A 27,310-nucleotide genomic window follows, 5' to 3' on the forward strand; every position below is an offset into this window, starting at 1 on the left:
AAGCTCGTTACGAAAAACGATCCAGCACCGCGAAGGGGCTGCTGTTGGGGCCATGCTTCGTCGCCGAAGGTCCTGCAAAAACAAACACCTTCGGCAAGTCCGTTTAAACGCAGTGCCGAAGCTGCCACTCATGAAGCTTCGGTACTATAACGTATATGAAGACGAAGGTTCGAACCGACTTAAAGATGAAATGACCTCTTAGTCCATAAGGGTTTGAGTCATAATTGTAATATTTTGTAAGGGGCATGATTGTAATTTCTCACAGGCTGCGTCCTGTGCCTATAAATAGATGAACAGTACTCCTTTATTGTTCACGCAATCCTGTAATCATCGACGCATTACACTGGAATTATTGCTCTTTGCCAAGGCAAAGGTATAAATGTACCTAAATATTATGTTTTAATATTTAGGTTTGTATAATAAAATATATGTATAATAATATTTATCTTTGATATAAATTTCTTTAATGTTTCATGTTTTGTTATTGCTCATATTGTTTTATAGAGTTGATCACGAAGGTAAGACCTTCGTGATATTTTGCTTATGGTCTTCGTTCGAAATTCATTATATCCTAAGGGATATAATGCTTCAGCGGACGAAGGACATTAACATTTAACATTTTATGTTGCCTTGTTCTTAAGGCAAAGCATTTGAGAACAAGTCCCCAACACTAATTTTCTGTAAAATGAATAAGGCATTAGATTTACAGCCGCCCCCCGTCTACCAACATTTTAGCAATCGGTATCCCATCAATGTGACCGCGCACGAAGAGCGGCTTCAAATGATTTACTGATTCCTTTGGTTTAGTGAAGGCGGCTTCTTTAGGACCAAAGTCAAACGGAGCGACGATAGGTTCATCATTGCCGATAATAGTACAATCGGCGAAAAATGTAATCACATTTATATCCATACCTGGGTGCTCTGGAGAAGCTTCGTAGTCGACCAGGTCTTCCCCAGTAGGTCGTCCTCCTCCATTGGTGTCGACATGTCATTCGAGGCGTCGGACGGTCCAGACTCAGGGGTCGGACGGTCCGCGCCTTGTGCAGATGGTCCGGCCTTTCCAGCCGGGCTGTCTGCCATACCTGCAGGGTGCTGCACAATTGTTGTTTTATTTTCCATTTTTGTGGTCGTTTGCTTTTCCTCAACGGCCTTTGGTCTCCATTTCTTTTGCGGTGGCGGGTACTGTGGCTGTGTGTCATTGAATATCTTTTACGCCTCCTTTTCCTGGTTCTCTTTTGCTCTTAGGCGCTGTAATTTTCGCTTTTGGGACCGTGTCAATCCCGATGGGCACCATCGGGGCATGGAGTATTTTGGGTCGGCTATTTTGATGGCAGACGTGTCTTCTATTTTGTTTATGTTGGCCGATTCACTAAAACTCATCGGCCCTTCATTATCTTCCTGTATGACGACATATGTTGTACCTATTTTGATGATGTCCTTTTTTGTCGTTCTTTCAGTTGTTGTAGGTATATGCCCCCCTGCCGGATTGGTCGACCTTTGAGGCCGAGTGGTTCGGCAATCTTGTTGGGCTTGTGCCTGGTGACCGGATTGAGTGGTGCTCAATCGGTCTTGTACTGGAGGTGCCAACCTATTGAATACGGATGTTTAGGGTGCCCCCCAAGCGGGGTACTGTGGCATCCCAAATGGATATGGTGGCATGCTCCACATTTGATTCGGGGTATATGGTGGTGGTATGTATGTATATGGATATGACATAGGTAGATATGGGGGTGGAGGTGTCCGTGCAGGTATGTTAGGTCTCAACTGGACAGTATGACCTTTCGTTTTTTCCGATTGGTGAGGTGGTCCAATCGGTCTTACCTGTTGATGCTCCTAAATGGGTGAGCGAGGTCGCTTTGCTGGCCGATCACTTGGGTCGGCTTTCTTTTTTACATATTTGGTCAATAATTGATTGAAGGTCGGGCCAGATTTGACCAGCCGACCAGCTGGACGTTGTGGTTTGAAGGTATGTGGTCGTTGCAGGTCCTGAGTGTTGTCGGACCGTCCACTGGAATTCTCCGGACCGTCTGGTGTAGTCCCGGACCGTCTGCGCCTATGCGTCGGACCGTCTGAGATGCGTAGTACGGGCTCCTGCACTCGCCCCTTGGTCTGCGCTTGGCCCCCAGTGCCGGAGGTTGTGATGATCACCTTCAGGGTCTCCCCTCCATCAGGAGTCTTTTCTGCCACTACTTTCCTGCAAGAAACTTTATTTCTTTCATCGGCCTCTCGTGTATTGCCGATGATGACTTCTTTGCCCTTTTCCTTATCGGCTGTGTTGGGTCGAATTAGGACATTTTTGCCCTTGAAGTCAATCATGTTCATTGGAAAGGGCTCTGTGTCTACCTGCATTTCCTGAAATTTCAATCGTCCTTCGTTAATGGCCGATTGAATCTGTCGACGGAATACATTACAATCATTAGTGGCATGAGAAAATGAGTTATGCCACTTGCAGTATGCACGACGTTTTAGTTCGTCAGTGGATGGAACACTACGATTTATTTTAATGTTGCCATTTTTGAGTAATTCATCGAATATCTTGTCACATTTGCCAACATTAAATGTAAATTTAACCTCCTCTTGTTGTTTCTTTGGAACCGGCTGTAAGGAGGAACAAGCCGAGGATTTGGCCTGCTTTGACCAAACCATTTCAGTCGCGTATATTTCTGTTGATTCGTCATCCGAGCTGCTTTGTTCGCATTCTACTATATGCACGTTGTGACGAATTGTTTTAGCAGTTTCTTTGCTTCGGCTTTCACAAGCCAAACCTTTTTGATGTAATTGTGCTAGCGTAAAAAATAGTATACCTTCTAATCTTTCCTTTAAATAATATCCTAGTCCGTTGAAGGTTAACCCTGCTAGCTGTTTTTCTGCTAAATGAATTTGAAAGCATCGATTTCTTGTATCCCGGAACCTCCGGATGTATTCATTAACCGATTCGTCTTTCCCCTGTCGCAGGGACACTAAGTCTACTAAATCTAACTCATAGTCATAGGAGAAAAAGTGATCATGGAATTTTTGTTCTAAATCTCTCCATGACATAATAGAATTAGAAGGTAATGTGGCGTACCATGCGAACGTCGTTCCTGTCAATGATAACGAAAATAAACGTATGCGGAACACCTCTGTGTCGTTCAATTCTCCTAATTGTGCTAAAAACTGACCTATGTGTTCACGTGTGCTTTTTCCTTGGTCACCCGAAAATTTTGCGAATTCGGGCATCCTGGTTCCCTGTGGGTATGGGTGATGACCAAATCGGCTGTCATAAGGTTTCCGATATGATTGCCCCCCAGGGATCATGCTCACTCCGAGCTTATCTCAGAACACCCCAGCTATTTCTTCTCTCACTATATCAATAGCAGCCGGTGCGAGACCACCTGCCCTCTAGTCAAACATAGGTGGGTTTGGCTGAATATTAGTGTTTTGTCTCCCCCCATTGGTTTGTGTTAAGTGGTACATTACTATTCTCCCTATATGGTTTATGGGATTGACCGTTCCTTTCCGGCCTTCTAGGTGGTGCCGGAAAGTACTCGCTCTCAAGGGCCTGATACTCCGTATTAATGGGCTGGTGCATTGTATAATGTTAGGGGAGTTGTTGCTGAGACAGATGAGGATTCAGGTAACAATCCTCCTCAAAAAACTCTGCGTGGGACCGTCCGGCGGTATGCGCGGACTATCCGGGTATGTGTCCGGACCGTCCGTGATTGTACGCGGATCGTCTGTCGCCGTATGCGGATGGTCCGATTGGGTAATTCAGATTCTGCTCAGTACGTTGTAGCTCGGGCGCATATCTTGGCAATTCATTAAAAATGGGCCCAGCTGTTGCTGGCTTGGACGGTCCGCGCTCACGTGCGGACGGTCCGGTCATGTGCATATCGGTTAATTTATTGCCGATGTGCTTAGGAGGTTGTGGTTGCCTAGGGCATGTGTCTATCGGCATACCATAAAGGGGTTGTAATTGGTCGTGACAACTTGTAGCTGATGAATTACGCGTGTTTTCCCCCAATTCAACCTCGTGCGAAGGAAAATTTGCAACAGTAGATTTATCGAACGCATGTACTAGCCTCCTATAATCATTTTGCATACCCCCTATGATATTTTGCATTTGTTCTCGTTGTTCATCTACATAATTTTTAAAAGATTGTAGCTCGTTTGTGTTGCTTACCTCGAGGGTAGTCGTAGTAGGTCGAAGCGAAGCCAGATCCGTCGCCCGTTGCCGAACGACCTTGTTGTTCCTGTCCACTTTGAAGTTAGCCAGGAATTTTGTCTTTGCCTCTTGGATCAGCTGCTCCTTGTGCTCCTCAAACTGGAGTTGTTCGTCGGCCGGCAAGGTTTCCCAAGTCGGCTCTATGATATTGCTGGGGAGACTTCAGTATTATCCCTTGAACCGGCCATTGAGGGCCGATTTGATGGGTCTATATGTGTTTTCCCCAGCGGAGTCGCCAAAAGTATGTTGGTGCCTTTTTCGAGCGCCAATCACTACACAAGAACCGCGGCGGTGCTCTCTGCACAGGGACGAGCGGTCCGTGACCTGGCGCAGGGCTAGAGTTTCCTGCCTGACGGCCGGACGGTCCGCGCGTGCGCAGGGGCGGCGAAAGTCGCCGGCGGCACCTGGATTTCGCTCCCGGGAGGGACCCCATCGGGGAAGAGAGATCCTAGATGTTGTCTAGGCTCGGCAGGCCGACCTAGACTCCTCTAATCGACGTAGAGCCGAAGAGAAGCGGAGAATTTGGGGATTGGAAAGCTAAACTAGAACTAGACTAGAACTACTCCTAATTGTACAAGAAATAAATGCGAGATGAATTGGTTATTGATTCGATTGATGATTCTAAATCGGCCGTATTCCTCTGTTTTTATAGAGGAGAGGGCTGGACCAGTTATAAACAAACTCCCGAGCTAATTTCGTGATTTTCGTCAATAAACACAGTTAGAAACTTAGAACCCTAATATGTTCTTCGCGCGCGGACCGTCCGGCGCTCAATTTGGTGTCCAACAGTTGGCAAGGCGATGCGTTGGTATATAGACAGGGAACGTGATGGTGGTGGTTCTTACGTCGTTGCCGTCGTCCAAACGGAATGACGCCGAGGTGCCCAAGCTCGTTGCCAGCTTCCTGAAAGCTTGACAACTGAGCTGTTCAGACTTCGAACGCAACAAGTGGTCAGTGTCGTCGGATCATGCATACTCCTGACGTCCGGCAGCAGTTGAGCAGTGCAAGTAACGAACGAACGACGTGCGTGCGTTCTCCTTGCACGAAGCTGCTGCAGGACAACAACTGAGCTGTTCATACCTCACAAGTCACAAGCAGTTGACACAGACCTGGGCCGTCTCAGGCTCTCAGCTGCCAAACAGACAAGTTAAGGGATCGGAAAGAGGAATGGGCAGGATGGTGCTCCGTTTGACGGGCTTATCCGGAAGTCACGTAGTATAGCATAGCAGGAGTGCTTTGCTTCTTCTCCCGATCGAGACGAAGCAAACTGGCAATTGGGGGATGCAAGAAACTGAATTTTTTTTTGTTGTAGAGGCGTTTAGTTATTTACATACTGTTTGATTGGTTGTCCACATCATTTTAATCTGTACCATCGTGTAAGTTGACTTTACATAGGCTACTCTTTAATTACATGTACGCGGAAGACGTGGCCTACATGAACAAAAACAACATAAGCCATTTCACTGCATCCGCGTGAACGCCCAAAACTGGCGTATACACACGGCCACCTCTGAGGAGCCTGCGCGCTCATGCGCAGGTATCGATGCTGAACGGCGAATTTTGTTTTCCGCTATTTTATGTGTGTCTGGTTTAGCACGCCCTTTATGGATTGTATTCATGGGCCCTTGTATTTCTTTGCTTTCTTGCATTCTGAGCTCAAACAAAGTTCATTTTTCTGGTCCTGTATACGAAGCTATAGCATCTGCTATTATTACCTACTACTATGCCTTAGCGGTTAGATCAGCAGACCAGTATGTAATTATACTTACGATCGTGTTTTTGCTACCTTTTCGTTTTTTGTTGTTTTTCCTAGTTGTGTAGTTCCAATGAAATTGCTTTTGATGTACCTTCCTCCCTTAAATTATGTACATCAATCAAAACTAGGTATATGCCCGTGCGTTGCAACGGGTAATACTTATGCAGGCATATGTCATTGTTTAGTGAGGTAATTGTCGGGGACCATAATTAGGGGTACCCTCAAGTCTCCTAATTCTCAGCTGGTAACCCCCATCAGCATAAAGCTGCAAAGGCCTGATGGGTGCGATTAAGTCAGGGATCGGTCCATTCGAGGGACTCGATCACGCCTCGCCCGAGTCTAGCCTCAGACAAGGGAAGCCGACCCCGGAGGATCTCCGTCTCGCCCGAGGCCCCCCTCCAGCGACGAACATACTTCCGGCTCGCCCGAGGCCCTGTCTTCGCCAAGAAGCAACCCTGACCAAATCGCCGCGCCGACCGACCAAATCGCAGGAGCATTTAATGCAAAGGTGGCCTGACACCTTTATCCTGACGCGCGCCCTTCAGTCGACAGAGCCGAAGTGACCGCCGTCACTTCGCCGCTCCGCTGACCGGCCTGACAGAAAGACAGCGCCGCCTGCGCCGCTCCGACTGCAGTGCCACTTGACAGAGTGAGGCTGACAGGCAGTCAGGCCTGGCCGCAGGCACCATAGGAAGCTCCGCTTCGCCCGACCCAGGGCTCGGACTCGGGCTAAGCCCCGGAAGACGACGAACTCCGCTCCGCCCGACCCAGGGCTCGGACTCGGGCTAAGCCCCGGAAGACGGCGAACTCCGCTCCGCCCGACCCAAGGCTCAGACTTGGGCTCAGCCCCGGAAGACGGCGAACTCCGCTCCGCCCGACCCAGGGCTCGGACTTGGGCTCAGCCCCGGAAGACGACGAACTCCGCTTCGCCCGACCCCAGGGCTCGAACTCCGCCCTGGCCTCAGCCGACGATCTCCGCCTCGCCCGACCCAGGGGCTCGGACTCGACCTCGGCCACGGAAGACAGACTCGACCTCGACTTCGGAGGAGCCTCCACATCGCCCAACCTAGGGCGCGGACCGGCCACATCGACGGGAGGCGCCATCATTACCCTACCCCAAGCTGACTCAGGCTACGGAAAACGAGACCGGCGTCCCATCTGGCTCGCTCCGCTAGATAAGCAATGATGGCGCCCCGCACGTTCCCTGACGACGACAGCTCTCCGCCCCCTAACGGAAGCAAGAGGACGTCAACAAGGACTCGACAGCCCCGACAGCTGTCCTTCCGCCAGGCTCCGACGCTCCTCCGACGGCCACGACATCACACGAACCGGGTGCCAAAACCTCTCCGGCCGCCACGATGGCGTGTACTTAGGGCGCTAGCTCTCCTCCGCTAGACACGTAGCACTCTGCTACACCCCCCATTGTACACCTGGATCATCTCCTTACGCCTATAAAAGGAAGGACATGGGCCCTCTTACAGAGGGTTGGCCGCGCGGGGACGAGGACGAGACAGGCGCTCGCGTAAGGCCGCTCGCTCCCTCACCCGCGTGGACGCTTGTAACCCCCTACTGCAAGCGCACCCGACCTGGGCGCGGGACGAACACGAAGGCCGCGGGATTCCCACCTCTCTCACGCCCGTCTCCGGCCACCTTTCTCCCCCCTTCGCGCTCGGCCTCACGTCGACCCATCTGGGCTGGGGCACGCAGCGACATTTCACTCATTGGCCCAGGGACCCCCCGGTCTCGAAACGCCGACAGTTGGCGCGCCAGGTAGGGTCCTGCTGCGTGTTGACGAACAGCTTCCAGTCAAGCTCCAGATGGGCAGTCTCCAGCAACCTTTCCAGCCCGGGACGGCGCTCCGTTTCGGGAGTCTCGAGTTCATGTCTCTCGACGGCAGCTACGACATGATACTCCTTCCACCGCCGTGCGACAGCGATAATGATGGCCGACAGCCCGCCCGCCGGCGGCGGAATCGACGACGTCTTCCCCGCGTGGTGGAAGAACAACATTCGAGCTCACCCCGTCCTCTCCCCCGCCGACGGAGGAGGAGGCGGGGCAATCAAGGCCAAGCAGGAGGCAGCGCCTCGTCGGCTGTCGATCGAGTCGACGGCGCCAGCGCCCCAACGGGGGGCACGTCGGGCATCGACCTCGCGTTTGAGACGAAGACGAGCGTCGTCTCCCCGCGACACGCCAATCCCGAGCAAACGGACGACGCCAGCACGCTCGCGAAAGGCTTGCTGGACGTCACCCTCGTACCTGAGACGACGGTGCAGTCAGTCCCCGACGTGACTTCATCACCGCCCGTCGACCAAGAGGTACCAACCGATTCCCATTTCACGCCTTTCGGATTCAGCCTCGACCCGCCAAGCGGCTTCGCTTTGGCGGACGCTCTCGTAGAGGCGAGTCCAAACCCTCTGGGGTTTCGTGTGCGGTCACCCTGGGACCGGCTGACGGACGTCTCGACCTACGGGCCCTCGGGGTCCGAGGAAGATGACGAGCCCAACTTCTGTTGGGATTTCTCTGGACTTGGTGACCCCAGTGCCATGCGAGACTTCATGACCGCATGCGGCTACTGCCTTTCCGACTGTTCCGACGGTTGCCGCAGCCTCGGCGACGAGGACTGCGGCCCAAGCCGCGAATGTTTCCACGTCGATCTAGGGGGTCCCTCCGAAGGCAACCATCTCGGCATGCCGGAGGACGGTGATCTCCCTAGGCCGGTGCCTCGCGTTGACATCCCACGGGAGCTAGCTGTGGTCCCCGTTCAGGCGGGGGGCCATGACCCACAGCTCGAGCAAATCCGTGGGGTGCAGGCCAGGCTCGACGAGGGAGCAGGAGCGCTTGAGCCAATCCACCGGGACGTCGGACAGGCATGGGCGGGCCAACCTCCGGCCGGAGAAATGCATCATCTACCCCAGGGCTTCCAGCACCGCATCGCCGACGATGTCAGGGTCAGGCCGCCACCCGCATCCAGTGGGGTCGGCCAGAACCTGGCTGCAGCAGCAATGCTTCTCCGTGCGATGCCAGAGCCATCAACCACCGAGGGGCAGCGAATCCACGGAGAGCTCAAGAATCTCCTGGAAGGCGTCGCGGTCCGACGGGCCGAGAGCTCCGCCTCCCGAAGGCAGGGGTACCCCTCGGAACATCATGCCGCGACTTCCCGATTCATGCGGGAAGCCTCCGTCTACACCGGGCGCACGCGCAACACAGCGCCTGCGGCCCCGGGACGCCTCGGCAACGAGCACCATCACCGCGACCGTCGGGCCCACCTCGACGAGAGGGTGCGCCGAGGCTACCACCCCAGGCGTGGAGGACGCTACGACAGCGGGGAGGATCGGAGTCCCTCGCCCGAACCACCCGGTCCGCAGGCCTTCAGCCAGGCCATACGACGGGCGCCGTTCCCGACCCGGTTCCGACCCCCGACTACTATCACAAAGTACTCGGGGGAGACGAGACCGGAGTTGTGGCTCGCGGACTACCGGCTGGCCTGCCAACTGGGCGGAATGGACGATGACAACCTCATCATCCGCAACCTCCCCCTTTTCCTCTCCGACACCGCTCGCGCCTGGTTGGAGCACCTGCCTCCGGGGCAGATCTCCAACTGGGACGACCTGGTCCAAGCCTTCGCCGGCAATTTCCAGGGCACGTACGTGCGCCCTGGAAACTCCTGGGACCTCCAGAGCTGCCGGCAACAGCCGGGAGAGTCTCTTCGGGACTACATCCGGCGATTCTCGAAGCAGCGCACCGAGCTGCCCAACATCACCGACTCGGATGTCATCGGCGCGTTCCTCGCCGGCACCACTTGCCGCGACCTGGTGAGCAAGCTGGGTCGCAAGACCCCCACCAGGGCGAGCGAGCTGATGGACATCGCCACCAAGTTCGCCTCTGGCCAGGAGGCGGTCGAGGCTATCTTCCAGAAGGACAAGCAGCCCCAGGGCCACCCACCGGAAGATGCCCCCGAGGCGTCAACTCAGCGCGGCACCAAGAAGAAGGGCAAGAAGAAGTCGCAAGCGAAACGCGACGCCGCCGACGCGGACCTTGTCGCCGCCGCCGAGTATAAGAACCCTCGGAAACCCCCCCGGAGGTGCCAACCTCTTCGACAAGATGCTCAAGGAGCCATGCCCCTATCACCAGGGGCCCGTCAAGCACACCCTTGAGGAGTGCGTCATGCTTCGTGGCTGAATGGGTCGACACCCAGCTCCCAACAGCTCCGATCTAGCCGGAGCTCTGGACCATGTTCTTCGACGGGTCGCTGATGAAGACAGGAGCCGGCGCAGGCCTACTCTTCATCTCGCCCCTCGGGAAGCACCTACGCTATGTGCTACGCCTCCATTTCCCGGCGTCCAACAATGTGGCCGAGTATGAGGCTCTGGTCAACGGGTTGCGGATCGCTAACGAGCTAGGGTCCGACGCCTCGACGCTCGCGGTGACTCGCAGCTCGTCATCGACCAGGTCATGAAGAACTCCCACTGCCGCGACCCGAAGATGGAGGCTTACTGCGATGAGGTTCGGCGCCTGGAAGACAAGTTCTACGGGCTCGAGCTCAACCACATCGCCCAGCGCTACAACGAGACTGTGGACGAGCTGGCTAAAATAGCCTCGGGGCGAACAACGGTTCCCCCGGACGTCTTCTCCCGAGACCTGCATCAACCCTCCGTCAAGATCGACGACACGCCCGAGCCCGAGGCACCGTCGGCCCAGCCCGAGGCACCCCCGACTCGGTCCGAGTCACCCTCGGCTCGGTCCGAGTCACCCTCGGCTCGGCCCGAGGCACCCTCGGTTCGACCCGAGGTACCCTCGGCCCTCGAGGGCGAGACGCTGCACGTCGAGGGGGAGCGAAGCGGGGTCACGCCTAATCAAAACTGGCAGACCCCGTACCTGCAATATCTCCACCGAGGAGAGCTACCCCTCGACCGAGCCGAAGCTCGGCGGTTGGCGCGGCACGCCAAGTCGTTCGTCTTGCTGGGAGATGGGAAGGAGCTCTACCACTGCAGCCCCTCAGGCATCCTCCAGCGATGCATCTCCATCACCGAAGGTCAGGAACTCCTACGAGAGATATACTCGGGGGCTTGCGGTCATCACGCAGCACCTCGAGCCCTTGTCGGGAATGCTTTCCGACAAGGTTTCTACTGGCCGACGGCGGTGGCCGACGCCACTAGAATTGTCCGCACCTGCGAAGGGTGTCACTTCTACGCAAGGCAGACCCACCTGCCCGCTCAGGCTCTGTAGACGATACCCATCACCTGGCCTTTTGCTGTGTGGGGTCTGGACCTCGTCGGCCCCTTGCAGAAGGCACCCGGGGGCTACACGCACCTGTTGGTCGCCATCGACAAATTCTCCAAGTGGATCGAGGTCTGACCCCTAAGCAGCATCAGGTCCGAGCAGGCGGTGGTGTTCTTCACCAACATCATCCATCGCTTCGGGGTCCCGAACTCCATCATCACCGACAACGGCACCCAGTTCACCGGCAGGAAGTTCCTGGACTTCTGCGAGGATCACCATATCCGGGTGGACTGGGCTGCCGTGGCTCACCCCATGACGAATGGGCAAGTAGAGCGTGCCAACGGCATGATTCTACAAGGACTCAAGCCTCGGATCTACAACGACCTCAACAAGTTCGGCAAATGATGGATGAAGGAACTCCCCTCGGTGGTCTGGAGCCTGAGGACAACGCCGAGTCGAGCCACGGGCTTCACGCCGTTCTTTCTAGTCTATGGGGCCGAGGCCATCTTGCCCACAGACTTAGAATACGGTTCCCCGAGGACGAAAGCCTATGCTAACCAAAGCAACCAAGCTAATCGAGAAGACTCGCTGGACCAGCTGGAAGAGGCTCGGGACAAGGCCTTACTACACTCGGCGCGGTACCAGCAGTCCCTGCGACGCTACCACGCCCGAGGGGTCCGGTCCCGAGACCTCTAGGTGGGCGACCTGGTGCTTCAGCTGCGACAAGACGCCCGAGGGCGGCACAAGCTCACGCCCCCCTGGGAGGGGCCGTTCGTCATCGCCGAAGTTCTGAAGCCCGGAACGTACAAGCTGGCCAACAGTCAAGGTGAGGTCTACAGCAACGCTTGGAACATCCAACAGCTATGTCGCTTCTACCCTTAAGATGCTTTCAAGTTGTTCATATACCTCGCTCCCGCGCAAAGTTTAGTCATCAAGGAAGGGTTAGCCTTGCCTCGGCAAAGCCCGACCCTCCCTCGGGGGCTAAAAGGGGGGAACCCCCTCTGCGTCGAAATTTTCCTCGAAAAAAAAAGATCTTTTCTGCCAGAATGTCTTTCGTGCTTTTCGACTACTTCGAAAGTGGATCCTGAAAACGACGGAGTACACGTAAGCAGCCAAGGCTGACCGAGCCGAGGGACTCCTACGCCTCCGGGATACGGATACCTCACTCATCACCTTCTGCGATAAGTAACTCACGTTCGGATAAGTGATTTCGCGGACCGAACAAGTCTTCACGTTCGAAAGCTCCTCTGCCGAAGCGATTCTTCGAGCCTTCTCGACTACGTTGGTGACAGAACCCTATGGACGGGTAAGAGTGCGCGTAAGCGGCAAGGCCGACCGAGCCGAGGGACTCCTACGCCTCCGGGATACGGATACCTCACTCATCACCTTCCGCGAGAAGCAACTCTCGCTCGCACAGACAATTCTGTTACCGACGAAAAAGTCCAGATACTCGAAACAAGAGGAAGAGAGACGCAGCTTTACAACACGGCGAGGGTGTGTTTGGGCCTCGGCGGCCGCAGAAAACACACGCTACAAGATAATCCGATCCTGCAGGCTCGGATCTGGACAGTTGAAGGGAGCCGCAGCACCCTCGGCGTCGGCTACACCTTCGGCGAGGTCCGACCTAGCCTCGGGCGGCGACACGGTCCGAGGATCTCCCCACTGAAGGACGACGTCATCACCACGCCCAGGCCATCATCGCCAGGGTCTTCTCCGAGAGTCCGGCCCGAGCAGGCGGCTCGGCTGATCACCCCGAGGCCTCGGCTAGTTGTCCTCCGAGGACATCAGCCCGGCCCGAGGCCCCGGCAGATCAATTCCGGCGTCGGACCCGCTAACGGACGACCCGGCCAGGCTCCGGCCGATCAAGTCTTCTTTCTCGAGCCAACTCCGCCTCTGTCCATGCTGACACCGCTACCCCTGGCCTCGGCTCATCGAAGAGCGGCCGAGGGGTTCCTTTAACTAAGCAAGAGAAGCCTCGGGCAGCAAGGCCGACCGAGCCGAGGGACTCCTACGCCTCCGGGATACGGACACCTCACTTGTCACCTTTGCACAGGGCAACTCACGCTTGGTGAAGCGGTTCAGACAACCAACAGGCGAGTCTTAGTGCTCGAAAATGAGGAAAAAATACATACATGTTCAGGCCCCGATAGCCACAATGAACAAAAACACTGGCATTCAAAGTGCCATTACAAACGGAACTCCGGTTCCACCTCCGCAGGTACGAACAACCCCACTCGATGGGGGGCCTGCGGAGCAACAGAAGACCGACGAACGGCACACCGTCACCCGCTCCAGCAGCGGCGACGACGACGACTTCTACTCCGGGGGGCCGAACAGCGGCAGCAATGACCTCAGGGCGGATGCTGCTGCCAGGAGGCCCCCGTCCATGCCCAAACTCGTGAGGCAAGGACGGGAAGAAGGCCGTAGAGTTGGAGGTCGGTCCGTAGGCGACCCCGGCTATCTCGTCGGCGGAAGAACCTCTTCCAGCTGTCGTGGCGGAAGCCGGCGCCGAGAGCGGCTCCGAAGCCACTCGGGTCCGAGAGCCAGGCACGCGGTAGCTGCCAGCGCCACGGACAACAACCGCCCTTCCCCCCGATCACTGAGGGAAGGAGCGGGCCACCGCCCACGCGGGGGCCGACCCCAACTCGGCACACTCCCCTCCCCAGCACTGGTGATGAAAATCCTTGAGGCTGAGGGAGGGGCAGAGGCCGCAGCCCGGTTTGCTTTCCCCCGCCATCAAACTGGAGGTCACCGTCTTGGGTGACCACCGGCGGGGGGGTGCAGCCGGGCTGCATGATGAAAATCCTTGAAGCCGAACGATGGCTGAAAGGTACCAACTCCTACAACTCCTACGGAGTTGCGTTCCTCCAACGGCAAGGCGGAAGGATCGCGGACATCCCCCATCCGGGGGCTCGGAAGGTGGAAAGACACGATGCATAAGGGAGCACGAAGACGTGGTCGCCTTTCAAAGGGGTCGCCCTCCTTTTAAAGGCGACTCTCCCTACTCGCGTCCCCAACCGTCGTGGGCTGAGTCTTCTCCAACACGCTCCAAGGTCCTCCCCCTACGGCGCGGGGGCTGGGTCCCACACGTCATGCAAGCCGGCCCAGAGCAGAAGAAGCCAAACCGCCGCGCGCGGTGCATGCAACCGCCCAGCGGTTACAAGCGGCCCTCCACTTTTGCCCAGACCAGCGGGCGAGAGGGCGGGCAGCCATGCAGGCGGCATGCAACCACGCCAAGTGGGCGCACCTCTCCGACTTCCAGCGCGCCCAGCATGGAGGCCCAGGCCCACGCGTCATGCAACCGGCGCGCCGGATGCTACGTGCGAGCAACTGCACCGCCACTCGCGCCACTGCCACGCCTCCTCGACTGCGGAACCAGTACCGCGACTCGAGGCAACCCTACGCACGACCCAGCAGCGCCAGCCTGGCGCGACGGTCAATGCGGCCAAAAATGGGCCGGCAGTAATGGCGGTGGCAGGCGGGCAGGAGCAGCGGTCACGTCGTCAGCCAAGCTTACGTCCCATCCGGGGGCAGCGAGAGAACCCTCTCTCACGGCGTGAAGACGACGCGCCCGTGTTCCGTTCCTCGAACGGCTCGCGCACGCGCAACGGTCGCCCCGTGAACCGCGCGCCCCGTTGCATTAACTCCACGGCGGGAAAGGTGGCGCCTCTGGCAGGGGAAGCGAGCGATGTTTCGCCTTCGCCATAATGACCGCGTCAAAAAAGGTACGCCGCGTCGTTCAATTTCGTATCCTTTTCCTTTTCCTCTTTCTCTCTCTTACAACAGGGACCGGGAAAGGGGGATACCCCGAAAAGGATCCTTCTTTGTGAAGGAACCAGGCTCCGAGCCTCCCTACTAATCAGAGGTTCGAAGGCTGGCCCCTCGAAGGGTTCAACAGCCGCCTCAGAGCGCGTGGGCTCCACACCCACTACTGGTCAGAGGTTCGAAGGCCGGCCCCTCGGAAGGGTTCAACGACCGCCTCAGGCTACTCAGGCTCCGCGCCCACTACTGATCAGGGGTTCGAAGGCTGACCCTCGAAGGGTTCACAGCCGCCTCAGACACAGAGCGAGGGATGACCATGGGTACGTTCGATACATAACCAAGGCTCGGGCTGCGCTCCCGAGGTACCCTAGGACATTTCCGAGACCAGCGGGAACGATCTTGTAACGGAATCCCATCAGAGGGAGGCATCGAGCCCTCGGACCCCATCGACAGGGGACCGGGTCCGGCAGATCACCCGTAGGTACTTTTGGGCGCGCCTCTGGGCCTCTAGCCGACCCCTAGCGAATGGGGCACGGACGTCCGCTCGGATTACCCGCCAGCAGCTCACCGGAGACACCATGTTCGGCGCCCACCGAGGGCAACATGGCGCTTCCCCCCCCCCCCCTCCTCCTTGCGGAAAGGCGACGCAGGGGCGTATGTAAAAATGTCGAGTCTGTCCTGATCGTCCTCTCGCCCTGTGCAGAGGCTCGGGGGCTGCTCTCGCAAACCCGGCTCCGGCCAATCCGTTGACAGCGTCAACATACCAGCCCGAGAACTTGGGACCCGACCGTGCACCCGGGCTACGGCCAGTTCGCATGAGGGAACGACCAGACCAGCCAAAGCATTGCGCGAGGCAGTAAGACCACGGAGGAGTCAAACCACTCCTCCGAGGCCTCGGGGGCTACACCCGGCGGGTGCGCTCGCGCGCACCCACCGGAACAAAACGCAACCGGGAAAGGCTGGTCCCCTTGCAAAAAAGTGCGACGAAAGCCTCCAAGCGAGTGCTAACACTCCCTTCGAGGCTCGGGGGCTACTGTCGGGGACCATAATTAGGGGTACCCTCAAGTCTCCTAATTCTCAGCTGGTAACCCCCATCAGCATAAAGCTGCAAAGGCCTGATGGGTGCGATTAAGTCAGGGATCGGTCCATTCGAGGGACTCGATCACGCCTCGCCCGAGCCTAGCCTCGGACAAGGGCAGCCGACCCCGGAGGATCTCCGTCTCGCCCGAGGCCCCCCTCCAGCGACGAACATACTTCTGGCTCGCCCGAGGCCCTGTCTTCGCCAAGAAGCAACCCTGACCAAATCGCCGCGCCGACCGACCAAATCGCAGGAGCATTTAATGCAAAGGTGGCCTGACACCTTTATCCTGACGCGCGCCCTTCAGTCGACAGAGCCGAAGTGACCGCCGTCACTTTGCCGCTCCGCTGACCGGCCTGACAGAAAGACAGCGCCGCCTGCGCCGCTCCGACTGCAGTGCCACTTGACAGAGTGAGGCTGACAGACAGTCAGGCCTGGCCACAGGCACCATAGGAAGCTCCGCTTCGCCCGACCCAGGGCTCGGACTCGGGCTAAGCCCCGGAAGACCGCGAACTCCGCTCCGCCCGACCCAGGGCTCGGGCTAAGCCCCGGAAGACCGCGAACTCCGCTCCGCCCGACCCAGGGCTCGGACTCGGGCTAAGCCCCGGAAGACGGCGAACTCCGCTCCGCCCGACCCAGGGCTCGGACTTGGGCTCAGCCCCGGAAGACGGCGAACTCCGCTCCGCCCGACCCAGGGCTCGGACTTGGGCTCAGCCCCGGAAGACAACGAACTCCGCTTCGCCCGACCCCAGGGCTCGGACTCCGCCCTGGCCTCAGCCGACGGTCTCCGCCTCGCCCGACCCAGGGGCTCGGACTCGACCTCGGCCACGGAAGACAGACTCGACCTCGACTTCGGAGGAGCCTCCACATCACCCAACCTAGGGCGTGGACCGGCCACATCGACGGGAGGCGCCATCATTACCCTACCCCAAGCTGACTCAGGCTACGGGAAACGAGACCGGTGTCCCATCTGGCTCGCTCCGCCAGATAGGCAATGATGGCGCCCCGCACGCTCCCTGATGACGGCAACTCTCCGCCCCTTACGGAAGCAAGAGGACATCAGCAAGGACTCGATAGCCCCGACAGCTGTCCTTCCGCCAAGCTCCGGCGCTCCTCCGACGGCCACGACATCACACGAACCGGGTGCCAAAACCTCTCCGGTCGCCACGATGGCGTGTACTTAGGGCGCTAGCTCTCCTCCGCTAGACACGTAGCACTCTGCTACACCCCCCATTGTACACCTGGATCCTCTCCTTACGCCTATAAAAGGAAGGACCAGGGCCCTCTTACAGAGGGTTGGCCGCGCGGGGACGAGGACGAGACAGGTGCTCGCGTAAGGCCGCTCGCTCCCTCACCCGCGTGGACGCTTGTAACCCCCTACTGCAAGCGCACCCGACCTGGGCGCGGGACGAACACGAAGGCCGCGGGATTCCCACCTCTCTCACGCCCGTCTCCGGCCACCTTTCTCCCCCCTTCGCGCTCGGCCTCGCGTCGACCCATCTAGGCTGGGGCACGCAGCGACATTTCACTCGTCGGCCCAGGGACCCCCCGGTCTCGAAACGCCGACAGTAATCAACCAGCAGGGTGACACTTTTGTATGTATAGATCACTGTTTAGTGATGTTATCAACCAAACTTCACGTGTTGGGTCGATATGCGAGAGAGGTGACATTGGGAGGCAGGCTCGAGGGGGCGGGGCGTCGGGTGTGTGGGACCGTGAATTACATCGGGAGGTAGATTGGAGGGCGTTAGGTGGATGGAGGCCGCGACATGTGGAACGTGGCGCGGTTAGAGTAAGAGGCGGGAGGAGGTGGAGGATGCCGGATGCGGACAGTTCTGCCAAAGTGGCCTTAGGCGAGTCGTGACTGCGCCTGCTACCCGGGCTTGGCCTCGGATGAGTCGTGACTGCGTCTGCTACCCGGGCTTGGCCTTGGATGAGTTGTGACTGCCTGTCCCGCTTGGGCTTGGCCTCAGACGAGTCGTTATTATGTCTCCCGCTCGAGGGTGTCCTCGGGCGAGTCGTGGTTGTGTCTCCCGTCGGGCTTGGCCTTGGGTGATTCTTGACAGCCTCTCTCGCTCGAGAGTGGTCTCGAGCGAATCATGACTATGTATCCCACCGTACCGGAGGATGGCCTCGGGCAAGTCGTGACTGCATGTCTTGCCGGAGGTTGGCCTCGGGCCAGCCATGACTGTCTATCCTGTCCGCGAATGGCCCCGGGCAAGTCATTACTGCATGTCCCGCCCGTGGATGGCCTCAGGCGAGTTGTGACTGCCTGTCCCACCTGAGGATGGCCTTAGGCGAGTCGTGACTGACTGTCCAGCTAGGGCTTGGCCTCTGTTCAGTCGTGACTGCGTCTCCCACTGGGGGTTGGCCTCGGGCGAGTCGTGACTGTCTGTCTCACCCGAGAATGGCCACGGACGAGTCGTGATTGTGTCTCCCTCCTGAGGGTGGCCTCGGGCGAGTCATGACTGCCTCTCCCACCCGAGGATGGCCTTGGGCAAGTCGTGACTGCCTCTCCCCCCGAGGATAGCCTCGAGCGAATCATGACTGCCTCTCCCACCTAGGGTTGCCCTCGGCGAATCATTGCTGCCTTTCTCGCCTGGGGTTGCCTCGGGCGAGTCGTTACTGCCAGTACCACCCGAGGTTGTCCTCGGGTGAGTCGTGTCTGTTGTCCTGCATAAGGGTGGCCACGAGAGAGTCGTGGCTGCTTGTCCCACCTAGGCATGGCCTCGGGTGAGTCGAACCTGTGTCTCCTGCCCAAGAGTGTCCTAGGACAAGTCGTGACTGTTTGTCCCGTGTAGGCTTGGCCTCAAGCGAGTCGTCACTGCCTCTCCCACCCGAGAGTGGCCTCGGGCAAGTCATGATTGTGTCTCTCGCCTAGGCTTGGCCTCGGGCGACTCGTGACTGCCTGTCCCATCTGGGCATGGCCTCGAGCGAATCATGACTGCGTCTCACGCCCAAAGGTGGCCTCGGGCGAGTCATGACTGTGTCTCCTGCTTGGGCTTGGCCTCGGACGAGTCATGATTGTGTCTCCTGCCCGAGGTTGGCCTCGGGCGAGTTGTGACTGTATCTCCTGTCCGGGCTTGGCCATTGGCGATTCTCGACAGCCTCTCCCACCCGAGAATGGCCTCAAGCGAGTCGTGACTATGTATCCCGCTGGGGGTTGGCCTCGGGCGAGTGGTGACTACCTGTCCTGCCTGAGTATGGACACGGGCGAGTCGTGACTACTCCCACCCGGGGTTGTCCTCGAGCGAGTCATGACTGCCTATCCCACTCGAGGATGGCCTCAAGCGAGTCGTGGTTGACTGTCCAGCCAGGGCTTGGTCTCGGGTGAGTCGTGACTGTGTCTCCCATTGGGGGTTGGCTTCTAGCGAGTCGTGACTGCCTGTCTCGCTAGAGGATGGCCTCGGGCTAGTCGTGGCTGCCTGTCCTGCCTGGGCTTAGCCTAGGGCGAGTCGTGACTGCCTCTCTGACACGAGGGTTGCCTCGGGCGGACTGCCTATTCTGTGTTGGCTTGGCCTCGGGCGAGTTGTAACTTTGTATCCCACTGGGGTTGGCCTTGGGCGAGTCATAACTGTGTATCCCACCCGGTGGGTTGGCCTCGGGCGAGTAGTGACTGTCTGTCCCGCCCGTGGATGACATCAAGTGAGTCGTTACTGCCTGTCCCACCTGGGCTTGGCCTCGGACGAGTCGTGACTGTGTCTCCCGCCCGAGATTAGCCTAGGAAGAGTCGTGGCTGCCTGTCCCATTTTGGCTTTGCCTCGGGCGAGTCATAACTGCCCCTCCCACTGGGGGTTGGCCTCGGGCGAGTTGTTACTGCCTCTCTCACCCGATGGTGGTGGTGCACGCGGGGGCAGCGGAGGTAGGCCGATCGTGGGGGCGGCGCGCTCATCTCCTCGAGGAAGCTGTCACCGGAGGAGGAGAGGGAGACAATGAGGCACTACATATTTGTGACATGTCTTTAATTGGATACACCTACAAAACAATTATAAATATTGCATAAAAAATAAATACATGCAAACAATAACCGTGTAAATTTCAAACTCATATTACCGTGTCATGGTCTAGGTAAAGTAAAGCCCTTCATTCTGCACTACATATTTGTGACATGTCTTTAATTGGATATAGCTCATCTGTTTTAGTTTCAACATCACCGTCTCGCTTTAGAAAGTTGAACTGAAAAGCATTTTTTTGTGTGGACACGACCTCCAGATCGACACTTTAGATGATCTTGAGATTTTATTAAATTTATGCAATAGTCTATCATCCGCAAGTGTGTAAGTTGTTGTTAAAAATTACAGGGTGGGTAAAAAAATATACATACCAGGGTTACCAAATGAAAAACTAAGCATCAATTACCTCATTACCTAGATATCATAGTTGGAGTTGAATATAATCCAACATGAGTCAAGTTGACTAGTGGGTGGGAGCCTAAGGCTGTCTCCAGCAACGTACTCTATATCAATCCTCTATATCTGTCATTTACAGTATTCTCTAAAAGATTTTATCCTCTATATCCCCTTTCTCTCCAACAACGTCCTCTAAATCACGTCATCTATATGCAAATACCTATATTGAAGACATTTTTTATTTTTTGTACATACGTATTTGTCATACTTTTAAATGTATTATACATATTTTAGTTTTGCTAAACCGGTTATTTAAAGTATTCAAATGGATAAAGGACCGTTTAGAGAAACTCTATATATAGAGAATCCAGCAGTATCCTCTAAATTTAGATGATCATTTAGAGGACGCTGCTGGAGAGCATAGAGAACCGTTTGGTCATCTATATTTAGAGCAAAAGAGGCTTTAGAGACTTTTGCTAGAGCCAGCCTAAGTGTTCTACTCAAGACATCAAGGGTTTTCTGCAGACTGCAGTGGTGAAAGCATGGAGAATGCACCGCGCGCTTGTTGAGGGGATAAAAATTGGCAAAATTCTGTTTCATCCCAGTGGTGTAAGCTTTTGTCGCATTTTTATCCGTTTCCTTGAAAAAGGAATGGTTTCTTCTGTCTTTTTTTTTTACAGTTTGTGGTGTTGTTCCCGTTGGTTGTGAAACAAAATGGGTTTTGCATTTCGAGGCCTGCTCCTCGTCATTACATGCCTGTGAAATGTATGACTAAACCACCCTGTTTCCCGGCACCTAACAGTTGCCGTGCGATCTCAACTGTGATTGGAATGGAAGTCAAAGGTTGTTACAAGACTTACGTGAGGTTTATGATGCCGAGTTTCTTTGTGTTAAGAGTATCATATGATGCGTTTTGATGGTGTATTATTAGAGCAACTCCAATAGTTATGTAAATTTTAGCTCTCTAAATCACAGATTTAAGAAATTACTAAATAACTTTGGGAGTAAAAAAATGTGAGTTCTCCAATAGTTCTCTAAATATAGGTTGTAGTTTTGTTTTGTATCTATCCACATAAAAAAATAAAGTCACAAATGTCATCAATTACCTTCATTATCTACATAATGCAGTAAACATTTTTGTTTAGTGAGTTGCTAAATGGTTGTCAAATGTAGAGAGGAAATAAGGTTAGATGAGAAGTTGTTAAATTTAGAAAGTTCATTTAGAGAACCGTAGAAGATAAGTTTTTGTGTTAACTACTTAAATTGATGATTTAGGAAGTCTATTAGAGAACTATTGGAGTTGCTCTTATTATACAAGTCGTCATGGGGACTTGTCATATATATCTAACATAATACACGAATATTAGCAGCTAACCTGGAGTCCACACAGCATGCCTCTCAAAATCACTTAAATTTCTGTATTTGAAAATCTGGGTTCAAATTCACGAGCTGATTTGTGGCACGGCGTTAGCATCTAATAACAAAACAAAAAAAAATGGGCACTGACATTGTAACTTCTGTTCTCAACTTTCATTGTCGAAATGATCTCACTAACATATTCAAGGATATCAAATTGTTCCACGCAGATTGATTGTATTACGAACTGACCTTACACTCGAGCACAGTACAAAACATAGCAAATCCAGATCCACGGTATCGGTACCAGCCTGAAAAGGTACATAAAAGAGCTACGGCTATAATGCTTCGAAAGGATGCCATTATCAGCAGGCTAACATACTTCACTGCTTCCTTGCCGCGACAATGTTGTCAGCCTACAAAATAAAGATGACATATATTACAGACAGATACTATTCAAATGGAAAGAACATAAAATGGAAGGATACTTCTGTACCAGAAGAACAATACAGCTCTGAAATTAGATCAATGCAAGATACTCAGAAAATATCTAGTTGGCATTTTTATGAGCATGTTAAATACCTCTTTCTTCACAGGCTCTTCCTTCTCTGACAGAATCAGCTCAATGTGGCAAGGGGAGGACATGTAAGCTGCAGAACAGCAACATTAAATATACCATTCAACAGTGTCGCAAGAATGAAAGACCATCCTTCGATACATACGGTTAATGCGTCCGTGAGCACGGTAGGTGCGGCGCCTCTGCTTCTGGGCTTGGTTCACCTGGATGTGTGAAACATAGAGGTTGTCCACGTCCAAGCCTTTCACCTGGAAATAACAGACATGTTAAGTCAAACCAGACAGTAGGAAATGTGAGTGCACGCTTAAAATGAAAAGGAAGAGACAAGAGGGCATACATCAGCGTTACTCTCAGCATTCTTCAGCAAATCCAATATGAACCTGGCTGACTTAACAGGCCAGCGACCCTGCCCATTGGAGTGGCGAGACTTTGCTTGTGCGGTGCGACCAACACCTCCACAGTATCTCCGGAAGGGAATTGCCTGCTTGTGAGCAATAACATCCTCAAGGTATCGCTTAGCCTTGGTCAAAGGCAGCTTGCGAAGCGCAAAAGCTGTCTCCCTTGTGTTCTGCAGTAATTTTACGAGTTTAATAAGAGATAACAGAAAGATAATCAATCTCAGAGTCGCCATCTGAAATCTGATATCAACTAATCACTGAACTGAGTATCACAGTATGCCTAAGTTGAATGTGGGAAAGCACAAAAAGGATTTCAAGCTTATACAGATCGCAAAAACCCAGTTGCAGGTTCATAGGAAAGCCCTATGTGCCAAAGCTTCTAACTATAATTAGAGAGAATTCACCTAGAATATTCTGTACTTTCTAATGACCACTGCATGGTATACCTGTGCGACTTGTGACTAACAAAGTTACAAGATCAAGTAGAGGACACTGACAGAGCAATGCTTTAAAATCAACTTAAAGAGACTCAGGGCAATGTTTTAAAAGAACAAGAAAAAAAACTGTCAATTTATCAGTCCCCATGGACATGAGACTTATTATGTCTCATGAGATAGCTCACAATAAAATCAGTAATCCTGGGTTCCCCGAAACTTAATTTGGAATCAAAATTTCACTTTGAATCAACGATTTTGTTTGAGGTGTAACTAGCATGTCAACTCAGTATTTGAAGTCATCACACACACAAAAAGTATTTGAAGGCATAGCATGTACAAGTTTAATGAAACACCAGCATCATTCAGGCACGTCTCCAGAAACAAAAAATAAATGTCTAAAGATGTCACATTGTCTACAAACCATTAGTCATGGAAAACAACACAATGGTCCATAGGTAATAATCAACAATGTGTTTATGTCACTAAAGTAACGCGGGAACTGCTCATATGAATAACATAGCAGAACCTTTTACTCTTTAGGTTTCGACAATCTAATCCATCCATGCATGACATCACACTTATGTTGACACACTACTTTGCACCTCAAACCAGCATGTTGAAGAACCTATCAAATCAGCATGAAGAAACGCAACGCACCTTGAAGTGGACCCTCAGGTCCCTTCCCATGGCCTTGGCCGCTGCACAGACAACGCCAAACAACCCAAAATAAGCACTACAGATAGATGGAAGGACCTCAAACGCAAGACCAACGCACTACAGGAACAAAGATAGGCGAGATCTTACATTTGGTAGGGTTGCCCGGCTCCTGCGAGTACTTAACCTGCGACGCAACAACGAGATGTCAGTTAGAAAAACGCATCGAAGCATGGCGCCATGTTGGCGGAGGGGGTGGGCTGACCATAGCGGCGGCGAAGGAGCGAAGAAGGAATGGTCGCCTTCGCACAGACAGTACGCACTGAGGATGCACCGAGGGGGCGGCGCTGGCGGTGGCAGCCTTAAGAGATGGGAAACCCTAGTGCTAATGCGCTCTAGAGGGGCCCGGATGGGCTTGCTGATCTAATGGGCTGAAGTGTGCACGGCCCTTGTGGCTCAGAAGGCCATGTATGATCCGGCGCAAAACACCCTGCCCAGTGTCCACAACTCAGGGCTCTTTGCAACGCAGCAACTTTTCCTGTTTTTTAAATGATTTAATTTCTGGGGAATATGTATGGTTTCTGTAAAATTCCTATGTTGCAAAAGGGATCTTATACCTCCTCTGGAACCTAATTTTTTCCTGTTCCTATATTTTCTATGAAAAATAAATTAATACCTATGAAATTCTATCACATCAGGTTTTAGGGGGCAAAACCACATGCATAACATATGTGTGTTAGGATCTATTTCCACACATATGTCGACATCACAAGGGTAATATATCAAAAGAACAATGCATAAAAGCGTAAATAAAGATTATATTAACATAGTACACTTCGAACAGACATAATGTCTTAACCTTTATTCATCAAAGTACAGCGAAACATGGACATCCTTCCACAGGAAGATGACCGGGGGTATCACTAGACTAGCATCCATGGAGTTCAGTATCATAACTTCATCTTCAAATTTATGATCAAAATTAAGCAAGGGTGAGATCACTTATGGTCGGGGCTCAGCAAGTAGGGGAAAATGCAAGGTAACACGGTAAGGCTAAAGTTTAATGCGATTGGCATTTTAGTTGGTCAACATTTTATTATCAACACCTGATTACTAGGTATAAGTATATACCAAACCCAATTAAGCATAATTCATAACCGGCATGCACTTAAACCATTTGAACAAATACCATCAACATGAAGCTCAACCTCTTGAGCGAACCACTTAAGCATACCGCTTAAACAAAACCGATCACGATTTATTTCCATCTTGAAAATCGCCTAGAGGGGGTGGATAGGCGGAAACTGAAATTTACAACTTTAAACATACTACAAGCCGGGGTTAGCGTTAGAATAAAATCCGAGTCCGGGAGAGAGGGGAAAACAAATCAACCAAGAAAATAAAGTGGATGACACGGTGATTTGTTTTACCGAGGTTCGGTTCCAATGAACCTAGTCCCCGTTGAGGTAGTCACAAAGACCGGGTCTCTTTCAACCCTTTCCCTCTCTCAAACGGTCACTTAGACCGAGTGAGGCTTCTTCCTTAATCTCACAGGTCACTTAGACCCCGCAAGAATCACCACACAATTGGTGTCTCTTGCCTCACTTACAAAGCACTTGAGTAAGAAGTGAGAAAGAAAAGAAAGCCAAGCCAAGCAAATAAGAGCAACAAAGAAACACGAGTGATCCTCTCACAAGTCCTAATGCGCTAGAATTGGATTGGGGACTTTGATCGGATCGGAGGCTTTGATTTGTGTCTTGGAGTGTTGCACTTTGCTCTTGTATTGAATGGAGAGTGTTGAATGCTTAGATGGTTGGAGTGGAGGTGGTTGAGGGGTATTTATAGCCCTCACCCACCAAAACAACTGTTGGGGCGGGCTGCTGTCGATGGGCGTACCGGACAGTCCGGTGCGCCAGCCACGTCACCCAACCGTTAGGATTCTAACACAGTCGACCGTTGGAGCACTGACTTCTAGTGGCACCGGACAGGTACTGTTTACTGTCCGGTGCGCCTCTGGCGGCTGCTCTGACTTCTGCGCGAACTGTCCGCGCACTGTAGCGTTTATTGGTGCACTGTGCAGTCGACCGTTGCGTCGAAGAGCCGTTGCTCCGCTGTCACACCGGATAGTCCGGTGAATTATAGCGGAGCGGCGCTGGAAAAACCCGAAGGTGAAAAGTTCGGAGTTGTACGGTCCTGGTGCACCGGATACTGTCCGGTGGCATACCGGATAGTCCGGTGCGCCAGACCAGGGCACACTTCGGTTTCTTTTGCTCCTTTCTTTTGAACCCTAACTTTGATCTTTTATTGGTTTGTGTTGAACCTTTATGCACCTATAGAATATATAATCTAGAGCAAACTAGTTAGTCCAATTATTTGTGTTGGGCATTAAACCACCAAAATTATTTATAGGTGAAAGCATCTAGGCCCCTGGTTGGTTTTAGTGATTAATGATAATGTAATGTTATATGTGACTAACGTGTGTTTTGCAGAGACAAATGGTAAGTTAGGTCGCATTATAGGTAGAAGTACTACAACGGTGAAAACAATCCCGGAGATAAGTGAGAGCACCTAGAGGGGGGTGAATAGGTGATCCTGTAAAATCTTAAAACTTAAAGCCACAAACTTGATTAAGTATTAGAGCAATAAAGCTAAGTGGCTAGAGAGGAGTTCTTGCGAAACACAACAACCACAAAAAGATCAACACAGAGAGGCACAGCGGTTTATCCCGTGGTTTGGCCAAGTCCAACACTTGCCTACTCCACGTTGTGGCGTCCCAACGGACGAGGGTTGCACTCAACCCCTTTCAAGTGGTCCAAAGACCCACTTGAATACCACAGTGTTTCTCTTCCTTTCACTATATCCTGTTTGCGAGGAATCTCCACAACTTGGAGTCTCTCGTCCTTACAAAAGATGATCACAAATGAACACGGAAGTAAGGATGGGATGAGCAACACACACAAGTCCATAGCAATACGCACACACACACGGCCATGACTTGAGCTCAAATGAATATCACAAAGTTCTCACTAGAACGGAGCTCAAATCACTAAGAATGTCAAACGAGTGCGCAAAGATGAAGTGTGAATGATCAAGAATGCTTAGAGTGTGCTTGGTTCATCCTCCATGCGCCTAGGGGTCCCTTTTATAGCCCCAAGGCAGCTAGGAGTCGTTGAGAGCATTCCAGGAAGGCAATTCTTTCCTTCTGTCGACTGGCGCACCGGACAGTCCGGTGCACCACCGGACACTGTCCGGTGCGGATTTCTTTCTTATTCTGGTGCAGCCGACCGTTGAAGGTTTGGAGCCATTGGCGCACCGGACACTGTCCGGTGCACACCGGACAGTCCGGTGCCCCCTTCAGACCGTTCGCCCGGCCACGTGACACGCGTGGATTGCGAGGCCGACCGTTGGCTCGGCCGACCATTGGCTCACCGGACAGTCCGGTGCACCACCGGACAGTCCGGTGATTTATAGCCGTACGCCGCCGTTCTGTTCCCGAGAGCGGCCAATTGATCAGCGCCA

At 53.7% G+C, this 27,310-nt stretch overlaps 1 protein-coding gene across 1 annotated transcript; it reads right to left on the reverse strand.

The window, feature by feature from the left end:
- Positions 1-21,933: 21,933 nt before the first annotated feature.
- On the reverse strand, positions 21,934-24,099 carry LOC541667 (ribosomal protein L17). The gene is made up of 7 exons (NM_001111420.1): positions 24,057-24,099; positions 23,942-23,978; positions 23,795-23,835; positions 22,640-22,870; positions 22,448-22,550; positions 22,308-22,375; positions 21,934-22,141 (listed from the first exon to the last, which is right to left on the reverse strand). Exons 1-7 carry the CDS (start codon positions 24,057-24,059, stop codon positions 22,109-22,111), a joined length of 516 nt encoding a protein of 171 aa, NP_001104890.1. The 5' UTR covers positions 24,060-24,099; the 3' UTR covers positions 21,934-22,108.
- Positions 24,100-27,310: the final 3,211 nt, after the last annotated feature.

This window comes from Zea mays, chromosome 4 (assembly GCF_902167145.1).
Source record: "Zea mays cultivar B73 chromosome 4, Zm-B73-REFERENCE-NAM-5.0, whole genome shotgun sequence".
Classification (NCBI taxonomy): Eukaryota; Viridiplantae; Streptophyta; class Magnoliopsida; order Poales; family Poaceae; genus Zea; species Zea mays.